This window comes from Camelus dromedarius, chromosome 11 (assembly GCF_036321535.1).
Source record: "Camelus dromedarius isolate mCamDro1 chromosome 11, mCamDro1.pat, whole genome shotgun sequence".
Classification (NCBI taxonomy): Eukaryota; Metazoa; Chordata; class Mammalia; order Artiodactyla; family Camelidae; genus Camelus; species Camelus dromedarius.
Genome location: NC_087446.1, coordinates 55,864,417 through 55,876,460, shown reverse-complemented (window position 1 = coordinate 55,876,460; position 12,044 = coordinate 55,864,417). Strand labels below are relative to the sequence as shown.

The 12,044-nt window shown below is 51.6% G+C and overlaps 1 protein-coding gene across 1 annotated transcript; it reads left to right on the top strand.

Annotated features, from left to right (window-relative positions):
• The first annotated feature begins 751 nt into the window (after window positions 1-751).
• Window positions 752-11,788, top strand: KRT79 (keratin 79). Its single transcript, XM_010986651.3, has 9 exons — window positions 752-1,265; window positions 3,156-3,376; window positions 4,441-4,501; window positions 4,617-4,712; window positions 8,768-8,932; window positions 9,131-9,256; window positions 9,914-10,134; window positions 10,830-10,864; window positions 11,116-11,788. Exons 1-9 carry the CDS (start codon window positions 789-791, stop codon window positions 11,319-11,321), a joined length of 1,608 nt encoding a protein of 535 aa, XP_010984953.2. The 5' UTR covers window positions 752-788; the 3' UTR covers window positions 11,322-11,788.
• Window positions 11,789-12,044: the final 256 nt, after the last annotated feature.

Here is a 12,044-nt window from a genome sequence, read left to right as displayed (position 1 = left end):
TGTCTCTCTTCAGGGCCCCAAAAAGTGTGTTTTGCCTCCTCCTCTCCTGGCTTTGGGGCACTGCCTGGGCACCCAGGCCCTTCTACCCGCTTATTAAGTGCCCAGGTCCCAAGGTTGGGCAGGGACCCTCTTTCTATCCTGGTATCCACTTTGCCCAGCACAGGATCTCCGCCGAGCAGTCTGCCAGCGTATGACAAAAGAACAGACTACCCCCACCTTACGCTGTCACCTGTGCCCCCCCCACCCTGGACCTGTCAGGAGGCAACGAGGCTGTGGGCTGGGGAGGTAGGACGGGAGCAGGTCTGGGCACTCTCACCACCATCCATTGCCCAACACTTCCTCCCTTACCACCTGCACAGCCCCGGGCCCTGGGGCCTTGGCTTACGACCGGGGCCGTGAACAAACCCCACAGAACAGAGCCCCATTGATGGCGGCCACCAGGGCTGGATGGGAGGAGAGTAACCAGCCACTGGGCGGTGGGGGTGGCTGTAGGAGACTGTGTCATCCTGTTCCAAGTCAGGAGTGCCCCAGGGGGGAGCAGAAGGTGACATCCCCCCCATCAGTCTCGGCTTAGCCGCAGTGCCGGAGCACAGGTGATAACCGGGAGCAGCCGGCCCTCCCCCGGCCCGCAGGGCCCCTCCCTCTCTTCCTGGGGTGATGGGGCAGGAGTGTCTGCAGAGCCCAGGAGCCAGCCCAGCTGGGAAAAGATAAAAAGCCCATCAGTGGCCCAGCAGCTCACTGCAAGCCCTCCCAGCTCTGCTGGTCTGCGTTCCTGCCCCTCTGCAACCATGAAGTCCTCCGTGTCTCGGCGGATGTTCTCCACCAACGGGGGCTTCAGCTCCAGCTCTGCCAGTGGTGGGGGCAGGTCCCAGGCCCACACGAGCTTTAGCTCAGTGACGGTGTCCCAGAGCAGTGGCAGCAGTGAGGGGGCCCGCTGTGGCCCCAGAACGGGTGGCTTTGGCAGCCGGAGCCTCCATAACTTGGGGGGCAGCAAGAGCATCTCTGTCAGTGTGGCTGGAGGGGCCTCGTCAGGGCGGGGCCCGGGAGGCTTTGGCCTTGGTGGTGGGGCCTATATGGGCCTGGGGGCTGGGAGGCAGACATTCAGGCCTGCCTGTCCTCCGGGTGGCATCCAGCAGGTCACTGTCAACCAGAGCCTGCTGACCCCCCTCAACGTGGAGATAGACCCGGAGATCCAGCGGGTGCGCACCCAGGAGCGGGAGCAGATCAAAGTGCTGAACAACAAGTTTGCTTCCTTCATCGACAAGGTGGGCTGAGGTGGAAGGAGGCGGGGGGGGGGCTGTGGAGGAGGAGCCGGGCCCCCAAGAGACGATGGGCCGGGTGGACGCTGTTGCGGCACATGTGCCCTCGGAATGACTTTTGGAACAATTCTGGCCTGAGCCTGGGATGCCTGGATGTGGATGGCTGGACAGTCTTTACTGTAGTTGACGGTGAATTTCTGATCCACTCATGAGGCTTGTTGGCTCCGCCCTGCTTGACCGGGTTGCAGCCTTTCCTTCGGTCATCATTAGCGCAGTTACACAGCAGCTTTACTGCACAATTAAATCAAGCAGATTGTCCTCATTGCTTCTCTGGGTTGGGTGGCCCTTACTGCCTCTTGTCATTTTACAGCTGGGGAAACAGGCTTGAGTGTCAAGTCCCCAGGGAGCCCCATCTGCTCCCGGTTCTCTCAGTCTTGGAGGAGGTCTAAGGACAAAGATGTGATCAGGACGCAGTGGTGGTGGTGGGGCGGTCCTAGGGAAATCTCCTTTTTGCTTCTTTGATTCCTCTTCACTGTTCCAGCCATGAAGCTCCGTTTGGCGTGGACAATTAGGATGGCGGTCACCGGGTCACTCTGACCCCGGGGTAGGGAGTTCGATCTATTCCGTATTGGGCGTGTCCTGATTCTTTCTCTGGCCTCCAGGCCAACTGGGCCAGCTCTTGTACTAGTCTCTGGCATTTCCAGGTCCATTTTGCTGCAATGTCTACCTCCACCCCAAGCTCCCAGGCAGCGGGGACCATGATGAGGAAAATCCCGGTGGATGACTATACATTGGTTCAATGGGTTTCCAGAGGGCATTCATGTCCCCATTCTCATGTGACACCCACAGTGTCCCAGGGGAAATTAGACTAGGTGATGGTGTGTCCATTTTTGAGAAGAGAAAATTGAGGTCTGGAGGGGGCAAGTGATTTGTCCAGAATCATACAGGTACTTAGAAGCAGAGGTGAGTCTGGGACTCAAGTTTGTGGCTCTAAGACGTCTTGTCACTGCTCCTGGCTGGTGCACCTGCTGCATGGTGCCCCGGGGCCATGTGACTGTGATCCTGGGGTGCTGTGGAGGTGGGATCTGGAGAAACTGGATGGCAAAGGGTGAAGCAAATTGTTCCACCCACCTCCTTACCTTCTCCCTAGTGACTTTTGGTTCTTCTGTGAGACTGTCCCAGAGGTCACACAAGCAAAGCCCTCTTTCAGCCTCTCAGAATCAGGGCCTGGGAGCTGGGGGCCTGACAGGTTGTCCATGTCTTGTGTCTTGGAACCCTGGCTGGGCAGAGAACCCACTGGGGTCTGTTAAACTTACACCATGAGCATCCTTCTGAGTCTACAGAGATAGGGCTGCACATTCATATTTTAAAAATAAAAAAATGTCAGATTTACAGAAACGTTGCAATAATAATACAACATATTCCTGTATATCGTTCCTCCCAGGTTCACCAGTTTTTAGCGTTTTGCCACATTTGCTTTCTTTTTCTCTGTATGTATATTTGCCTGTATATATGTGTATTTATATTCACATATATTTTATATGCACCTGCATTTTTAAAAATTGATTTTGGTGCAGAATTAAGGTTCAGAAACATTGATCTCATTCAGTTTACCCAGGACACATGAGAGTGGGAGACCCAGAGAGGTGACTGGACTGTCACTAACTAGTACATGACAGGGCTGGGGCTTTTATATTTATTAACTCTTGAGTCCTTGTCATCGGATTGGACTGTCTTTCCCGGCAACGATGGCTCTCTCAGAAACTCATCCCTACAGCAGGGGGGCTGCGCTGCCCCGTGATGTTCTGGTCGGGAATGGATGCTGATGGTGGGCCCGCTCCTTGGTCTCTCCTGGGGCTGGGATGGCGCCGGCCCACCCTTCTTGCTCTGGCTCAGGTGCGGTTCCTGGAGCAGCAGAACAAGGTGCTGGAGACCAAGTGGGCGCTGCTGCAGGAGCAGGGCCAGAACTCAGGTGTCATCAGGAACAATCTGGAGCCCCTCTTTGAGAATTACATCAGAAACCTGCAGAGGAACCTGGACAGCCTCCTGAGTGAGCGGGGGAGGCTGGACTCAGAGCTGAGGAATGTGCGGGATGTCATCGAGGACTTCAAGAACAAGTGAGGAGGGCTGGACGGTGTGGGGCCATGTGGGGATGTGGAGGGGGCAGCGCAGGAAATCTCCCGAGAGGGGGCCCCCATTCCCACATCCTGGGACCCACCTGGGGGCGTGCCCAGATACAGCTGCCTCCTTTTGGGGCTCAGGCCCTGGCCCATTGCTTCCTGGAAGATTGTCGCACTGTGTATTTTTTGTAATTTACAAAACTATCGTAAGGTAGGGAGAACTGTGTAATGAACCTCTATGTTCTCATTACCTAGCTTTAATAATCATCAGCTCACAGCCATCTATACCCTTACTCATTTGTTTCATCTGTACCCTTACTCACTTTTCTTCCCTTATTGTCTTGAAGCAAATCTCAGCCATTTTGTCATTTCATTCACAAATATCTTAGTGGATATATTCACATTGTTCATCTGCGTAACTTAATAACACAGAAACACAATGTCATAAGAACACCTAAATCTTTTAAAACAATAATCCTCAATATCGTCAACTATCCAATCAACAACTGAATTTCTAATTGTTCCATGGTGCCATAAGTTTTAAAAATATGGTTTTCTTGAATCAAGATGCAAATAAGTTTCACATATTATGACTGGTTGATACATGTATTTATATGTTTAAGGTCGAAACTTTCATAACTTTTCCAGTTGCTTGACACTGGCAAATACCAACCTTACAGTCTACACAAAAGCAGCTGGAGAGAAGTTAATTATTTTCAATGACATCCTGTTATCGAAAGTGAATGCAAAGGTTAACCATGGTTGACACATCTTCACCTGTTCCTGCAAAGCCTCCCAAGGGCTCTGAGCTGAAGGGATGGCTGCTCTCAATTGCCATATTATTGCACAAATTCTGTGCCCATTTCCTCAGAGTGGGTGGGAGACATATTTAAAGACTGTACCCGCAGTTTCTTCATTGGTTGGCTGCATTGCAGAACTGCTCCCCAAAGGTGTTCTTGGCCTGTGTGAAACCAATCAGGGATTTCTTAAAGCCAAGTGGGTTCAGCGTCTTAAAAGGCAGAACTGGGCTGAGCCTAGGCTGAGTCTTCCCTGTGTAACAGGTATGAGGATGAAATCAACAAGCGCACTGGTGCGGAGAATGAGTTTGTGGTGCTCAAGAAGGTGAGCAGGGTGCAGGGGGTGGGGGCAGGTGGTTTGGCTGTGAGGGTGCTGGGCTGACTCAGACAGAGGCAAGAGCCCTGGGGGCTGAGCCAACTGCCCCCTCCCTCACCCCCAGGATGTGGATGCCGCATACATGGGCCGAATGGATTTGCACGGCAGAGTGGGCCTCCTGACCAAGGAGATTGACTTCCTGAGTCACCTCTATGAGATGGTGAGATAGCCAATGCACAGGGACACTTACATTTACAGACAGCGTTGGGGATCCCGTCTGGAAGTCTGATCTGAATTCACCAGTGCAACTTACTTGATAGAAGAGAGCGCCTGCACTTTTAACCAATGCTAGCTTCCATGTATTAAGTGCTTTTAATGGCCAGGCACCGGGCTAAGCTTTTGACATAATCCTCTCAACCACTCCGTAATATAGATACTCTTATTGCCTGTATTTCATAGTCAGGGCCCCTGAGGCTTCAAGTAACTTGCCCACAGTCACCGAGCTAGTAAGAGGCAGCACTGGAATTAAAGCCTGATCCTTGGGCTTCAAGGTCTGACTCTTGCTACCGTGATACACTCTTCCCTTTCTTGCCCAGTTTGCAATGGAGTGAGGGATGGAGGAACAGAGATGGGCAGAGAGTGGGGACTGAGATTCCAGGTTGAATAGGAGGTGAGGAGTGGGTAGTGGGTACATCATGGACTCCAAGAGGGGTCCCAGGAAACAAGGGGGCTTTGAAGACTAGGGCGAGGAGTTGAACTTGACGTGACTTGATCATAGAATCATAGACTCTTAAACTTGGTAGGGACCTCAAGGCCAACCTTCCACTCAGTGTAAGAGCCCTTTCTCTAACATCCAAGACAGGGGGGCGTGCAGCCTCGACTTGAATACTTCTGGTGAGAGGGAGCTCACTATTTTTCAGTGCAGGCACTTCCATTGTTGAACAACTTTATTGCAAAACTGACTTCTTCCCGTGACTTCTTCTCTTGTTGGCCCTGATTCTGCCGTCTGGGCTGCACATGTCCAACTGTCTTCCAAGTAACATGTGTCCTTCGTACGACAACAATTTAGAGGTTAGGATGATTAGGGAACTGACATCTGTGGCATGTGAGGAAGTTGAGGAAGTAGGGTTCCTAGTGCAGAATTCAGAAGGCAGAGAGATGGGGAGGAAGGGTACAGATACAGGCTTCTGTTCATGCAGACTAGTATTGTACTAGTTTATGTGCTATTTTTAGAAGCCATTTCGCAATGTTTGGCCCTTAAAAGTCCTCTGGATTTTTTCTCATGAATGCTTTCAAGTGCCTCCACTGTCTTCCAGCTTCCTATGTTTGGGCAGCTGAATTTTTGAAACTGAATACAAGAGTTAATGATTTCCCTTTTTCCTATGAAATATTATGGTTTCATCCCATCATTTTAGGTCATTGTGGGTGCTTTGCTTGTTTTTTTGGGGGGGGCATAATTAGGTTTGTTTGTTTGTTTGTTTGTTTATTTATTTAATGGAGGGACTGGGGATTGAACCCAGGACCCTGTGCATGCCAAGCATGCACTCTACCACTGAGCTATACCCTACCCCGTGTGGATGCTTTGAAACTTGATTGTCTATCCATAGATTGGAGATGCCCAATTGGATAAGTGGGTGTATTAGTGGTGCTCAAACTTTGAGATATCCGCAGAACTGGTAAGCTTTCCGTTTAGTTATTTGATAACATTTCAGGGTAAAACACTGATAAACACATGAAGGCATACAGAGCCAAGAAAAGGGCCTTAGTCCAAGAACTAGATTTTTTTCTTTAAACAGAGATTCTGGGAATTGAACCCAGGATCTCATGCATGCTAAGCATGTGCTCTACTGCTGAGCTATACCCACTGCCCCAAGAACTAGATCTTCACTGGTACCTTCCCACCAGGCTGATCTCATCCCCCCTGGTAGATAATTTGGGTTTCAAGTGGCTCAGCTATTTTAAAATCCAGTGAACTGTGGCATCACCTGGCCCACATTTTCTCTCTTATTTTTAAGAATGCCAGAAAAAAAGCAATTTCAAAAAGAGGGAATAAAAAGGACTTCCCCAAAAAAGACTTGGTCAGATAACATCTGTGACATCCTTTAGTAGTTGGATAACACAGCCACAGAAGAAAATCTATTTGGTTTGACTTTTCCTTAAGGAAGTCTGGCTGGCTCCATGCCTCTCACACACATTTTAGAGTTCATTCTAGTGGTTCATAGGAGATTGATATCAAGTTTAACTTGGGTATCTTTGTCCCCTTGTCCTAGACAGAAGATGCTCATCCACTCTTGGTGATGTCTGGTAGACAGTATTTGCCTCTTTGTCTTAGAAATTCCGAGTTAGTTTTGCTCAGGATCATGCTCTGGCACAGGACTATAGAGGGACCCTGAGTTGGGGAGATGAGGGGTGACGCTGCAAGATGATGCTGGCAGTGCAGGGCTGTGACAAAATGGTTTTATCTGTGGCACCTGCCTCTGGACCGACCTGCAGAGAAGTCTAGGCAAATAATGCATTTTATTGAGCACCCGCCATGGGACGTGTACGAATCTGAACCTCAGATCAACTGCGTGAGGAAGGTATTATCCTGGCCATTTTATGGAAAAGAAGGCTGAGGCCTCGTGTGGCTCATCCCCTTGGTCCTTCAGCTGGTGAATGTCACCCTGGGGAATTGAACTTAGCTTTGCCTGCTTTCAGAGCTCGTGTCTTTTCACTAAACCACAGATGTTTTAGTGATTGGGTTTCTACCATCACTGCTGTCCTCCCAACTCATTCCGCCTTTTAAGAGACAACTTAATTTGAGAATTTAACTCTATGTCAGTAGGCTATCAGTTTTGGCTTTGGTAGTTCTTTTTTTAAATTTTATTTTTTATTGGAGTATTGTTGATTTACAATACTATGTTAGTTTCAAGTGTGCAGCAAAGTGATTTAGTACACATATATATGTGTATGCCTCTGTACTCTTTTTTCCCAATTCTTTTCCATTATAGTTTATTACAAGAGGTAATTCTTTCTCTCTTTATTTCTATCTCCACTTGAGTCCTTTTCAGCTTAAGTTCTGGTGTCAGTCTCCCTAGATTTGAGACTGGGCTCCCTGCTTAATAGTTTGTGATTTTGGGTGAGTTACTCTCTGTGCCGTTGGGAAAGGGCAGGTAAGAGTTGGTCCTGCCAAGTGCCCAGCCCAGTGCCTGACCACAGGAAACAGCCCTACGTGAGGGTTGTTGCTGCTACTATTCTATCTGTATCTGCTGTAATCCCGCTGGCAGCAGTGAGCAAAGCTGTGGACAAGACCGCAACGTGCTGGAAGGTGTTGACTTAGGAGGAAGATTCTCTTCCCTTTGGGAGCCACTGAGGAGCACTGAGTGAATGAGGGGTTCGACTGGAGCTGGGGTTTAGGGCTGTTAGTCTGCAGCCCAGGGCAGGAAGGACCATGGGAGAGAGATGGAGGCAGAGCCCAACTGGGAAGCAATGCATTCGTGACCGAGTGATGGAGTTGGTCTCAAAGCCAGTCTCAAAGCCAGAACACTTAAACCCAACCTGCTGTTCATGGCATCTTTAAACACCTGTTTAGGTGTGAAAGCTGATGTTCCCAGAAACACAGGGAGTGTCTGAGAACATGACCATGGTCTATAAACACCAATGTCTTGTAGAAGAATTCACTTGGGCTTTGGCTCAGCTGGCTGGTCCCAGTCTGGGCCCCACTCAGTCAGACTGGATGACCTTGAATCTGGTGATGTGTCACTACTCCAAGCCTCGTTCCTCACCTACCTACGTCAGGACCACTGTAAATGGTGGTGCAGGTTGTTAATGGCTGAGTGGAGAGTGGGGTTTGAATCAGACCCATGCTAGGCTCTCCAGGACCTCCCAGCTGCCTCCTCCCAGCTGCCTCCGCCCAGAGGAGAGTTGTTTCCCAATTTGCACAGAAGCATTCCGTGGGCTGGCTGCAGCCCTGCAAACCTCACAGGGTGTTCTCAGGATTAAAGAGTTGGTAAAAGTGCTGGTTCAGGGCCCAGCGCCAGCTTGAGTGCACCTTCCTTTTCCTCTTCTTTAATGTCTCACAAATCCACACAAAGAAAGATGTCTATCACCCTGGGAGTCCCTTTTCCAGGAGAGACTTAAAGCTTTCCTGGGAGTTGTAGTTTCCTTTGAGGGTGGAAACTGGGAAGACACGGGCCTCCTGATGCCACCTGGGGCTCTGGTCCTTCATCCTTGGGCTGCCTCCTGGGAGCCCTGGGGCAGGGGCGCTGGTGACAGCAGCGACTTCTGTTTCTGCAGGAGCTGAGCCAAGTGCAGACTCACGTGTCTGACACCAATGTCGTCCTCTCCATGGACAATAACCGCAGCCTGGATCTGGACAGCATCATCGCCGAGGTCAAGGCCCAGTACGAACTGATCGCCCAGAAGAGCAGGGCTGAGGCCGAGGCCTTGTACCAGATCAAGGTGGCTGGCTCCGGGATGTGGGCGGGGACCGGACAGAGACCTTCCCCCGTTGTGAGAGGCCTGGGCCTCTGGGCTCCTTGGAGGCCTGGGGCCAGACACACCCAGCCTCCAGTTGTGAGGGTTGGGCCCAGGGGCCAGTGTTTACCCACGTGGGCCTATAACTATTTGATAGCTCACTACCACTTCTTTGGCCTCCAGTACGAGGAGTTGCAGGTGACAGCTGGGAAACATGGGGACAACCTGCGGGACACCAAGAATGAGATCTCTGAGCTCACCCGCACTGTCCAGAGGCTGCAGGGGGAGGTGGATGCAGCCAAGAAGCAGGTGAGCCTCTGGAAGTGGGCCTGAGAGTCAGGTCTGGGTGTTGGCAGAGGTGAGAGGCCTTCTCATTGTCATGTTGAGGGTGAGACCTGTTCTTCTCATAGACAGGGCACACTCAAATGCTGGGCCATCAAGATCAACATGCTCCTTTTACAGGGGGGAAACTGAGGCCCAGAGAGGGAAGGGGACTTGCCCAAGATCACACAGCATATTAGTGGTGAAGCAGGTGGGGCAACCTCCCCAGGGAGATTGAGCCCGTCTCTAAGAGGTCAGAGCAGGAGGCTGAGGGTTCAGGAGTCCAGGTCACAGTTGCTGACTCCATCCAAGGCATAACTAAAAAGCCTGGGCTCCTCCCGAAATCAGAGTAAAGCATTTGGTTAATGGCAAATTTATATTATTTATTTTATCTTTTTGAGGCAGTGGTTTGAGCTACAGGAGGGACTAAGATTAGACTTCAGTAAGGACTTTCCCAGCGGTGCTACGTGATCTTGTTTGTGTAATAACATTTCTTCTCTCAGATGAATGTTTCTCTTTTCCTTCTTTCCCAGTTTGTTGGGGTGGGGGAAGTGGAAGGGGGTATGGTGATGCCTGGCTTAAGGGTAGAGAGATGAAGGTAATGGCCCTGGAGAGTGTTCCCCAAATCTCTCATCCCCTGAGCAGTGCCAGCAGCTGCAGACTGCCATTGTGGAAGCGGAGCGGTGTGGGGACCTGGCATTAAAGGATGCTCAGAAAAAGCTTGGGGACCTGGACACAGCCCTGCACCAGGCCAAGGAGGACCTGGCCCGGCTACTGCGCGACTACCAGGCTCTCATGAACATCAAGCTGGCTCTGGACGTGGAGATCGCCACTTACCGCAAGCTGCTGGAGAGCGAGGAGAGCCGGTGGGTGCCCCTCCTGCCCGGATTCAGAGGGCTCTCCTGTCCTGTGGGAGATCCCGTGTAGTCTGCTCTGGTGCTGGTACAAGGGGACAAGGGAGGAACCGGGGAGCTGGGCTTCTAATTCGTCACCTGTGGGAGACTTTCCCACTTGTGTTCGCTGCCTCTGCTATGTGGCCCCTGGGCTGGCATGACCATCAGTAATCCTGCTGGTGTCTGGCAGGCCTATAGGAGCAAGACTCTCTCTTCCAACATCAGACTCCACCATCAGTGGAAGCTTTGAAAAAAATTCATCATCTCTGTCTTTGGGAAGGCGCGAGATGTAAAGGATGTCACCTTAGCCAGAAAACGGCCAGCTCTGTTTTGGCATGAGTTTTGTTTCCCATTCCACCTGAGCAAGGATGAACCCTATGGTCCATGTGTGGAGGAAAGGGGCAGGGGGATGGGGCTGCACGACCTGCTGCGGCTCTGTTTTCTCTGCTGCACTGGCTTTAGGACCTGGTGAAAGGGCCCCTTGGCCCAGGGTGGCCACATGCACAAACTTCGCGTGTCTCCTGGTCTTGTCATGCGGGCTCTGGCTCCCGAGAGTCTCAAGGCCCACCGAATTGATCTACTGTAAAGGCAGAGGGAGGGGGAGGGAGGGTTTTTACTTGGGCTTCTGGGACCACTGACCCTTCTCCTGGCCTTTCTCTTTCCCCCAGGATGTCTGGAGAATGTCCCAGTGCCGTTAGCATCTGTGAGTATTTTGTTGCCTCAGGCCCAGCCCCAGTTATGCTCAGTCCACCCAATCTGTCCTTGGCCAGAGCACACATTCCTCCCACTTGAGTCCTGGGGACAGGTTCAGAGGGTCCCAGAGAATGAGCTCCCTGCCCCCATTTTTCCAAGGCTCCCCTGTCTGATTTTGTTCTCATCCCTCACCGATTTCTGGAAGCCCCCGCCCTCTCCCAGCATGGCTGCCCCACCTCACCCAGATCCTTTCCCTTCCAGCGGTGACGGGCAACTCCACCACTGTGTGCGGAGGCGGCGCAGCTGGCTTTGGGGGTGGCATCTCCCTGGGTGGGAGTCGGGGAGCCAGTAAGGCTGGATTCAGCACCAATGTGGGCTATAGCACTGCCAAGGGAGGGCCCGCCCCTGGGGGCACCTCCATCCTGCAGAAGACCACCACGGTCAAGACGTCCAGCCGGAGGTATTAGCTGCTGTCTTGCAAGCCAAGGCCCCTTTAGTCCCCACTCCCTTACCCGACCTCTGCTGTCCTCCTCACCTACCTCTTTAGGAGCAGGAATAGCCCTGGGACCACAGATTCAGAGTATTTGCATATAATCTGCATTTTGGGGAGGTCTCAAATCTACCCAGCTTCTCTGGTTATACAATAGGATGGGAGTGGAGGTTAAGGCCACCAGCTTGAGTGATGTGTTTGGGTGATTTGGGGGTGATTTTCTGACCACTGAGAGGAAGTTGGATTTCCCAGCTTCCCGCACCTCTTCTACTCATCTACTCTGGGCTCAGATCAGGCTGAGGGAGGAGGGAGAGAAGTCACGAGTGGTACCCAGAGGCACTTCAACCTCCCCAGTCTCCTACCAGACCCACCCAATTCCTGAATCTACCTACACCCACCTCCCCTGTCTGTACCTGTGATGTGTCTCAATAAATGGCAACTGCAGCTAGCTGTCGGTGTCTCCAGTCTGTCCTGCCCAGGGAACTGAAAACTGTCCTTGTTTAGCTCCCCAATGGTTGAGGCAGCAGCAACCATGCACTCATTATGCCTCAGTCATGCTGAAAGCACACTAGATGGAGACCATCACCATTCTAGGCCTTGGCTGTTCTCTCCCCTTTGCAGAGTTCAAAGGAGAAGGCTGGAGGGAATATGTAAATTGCTCATGGTAGGACCCAGCAACTGAGCAGCTGCCTGTGAGTCA

Coding starts and splice junctions, on each gene's coding strand:
- KRT79 (XM_010986651.3), top strand. CDS start 789: ATGAAGTCCTCCGTGTCTCGGCGGATGTTCTCCACCAACGGGGGCTTC. Junction 3,377..4,440: donor ATCGAGGACTTCAAGAACAA/GTGAGGAGGGCT, acceptor CCTGTGTAACAG/GTATGAGGATGAAATCAACA. Junction 4,713..8,767: donor TGAGTCACCTCTATGAGATG/GTGAGATAGCCA, acceptor CTGTTTCTGCAG/GAGCTGAGCCAAGTGCAGAC.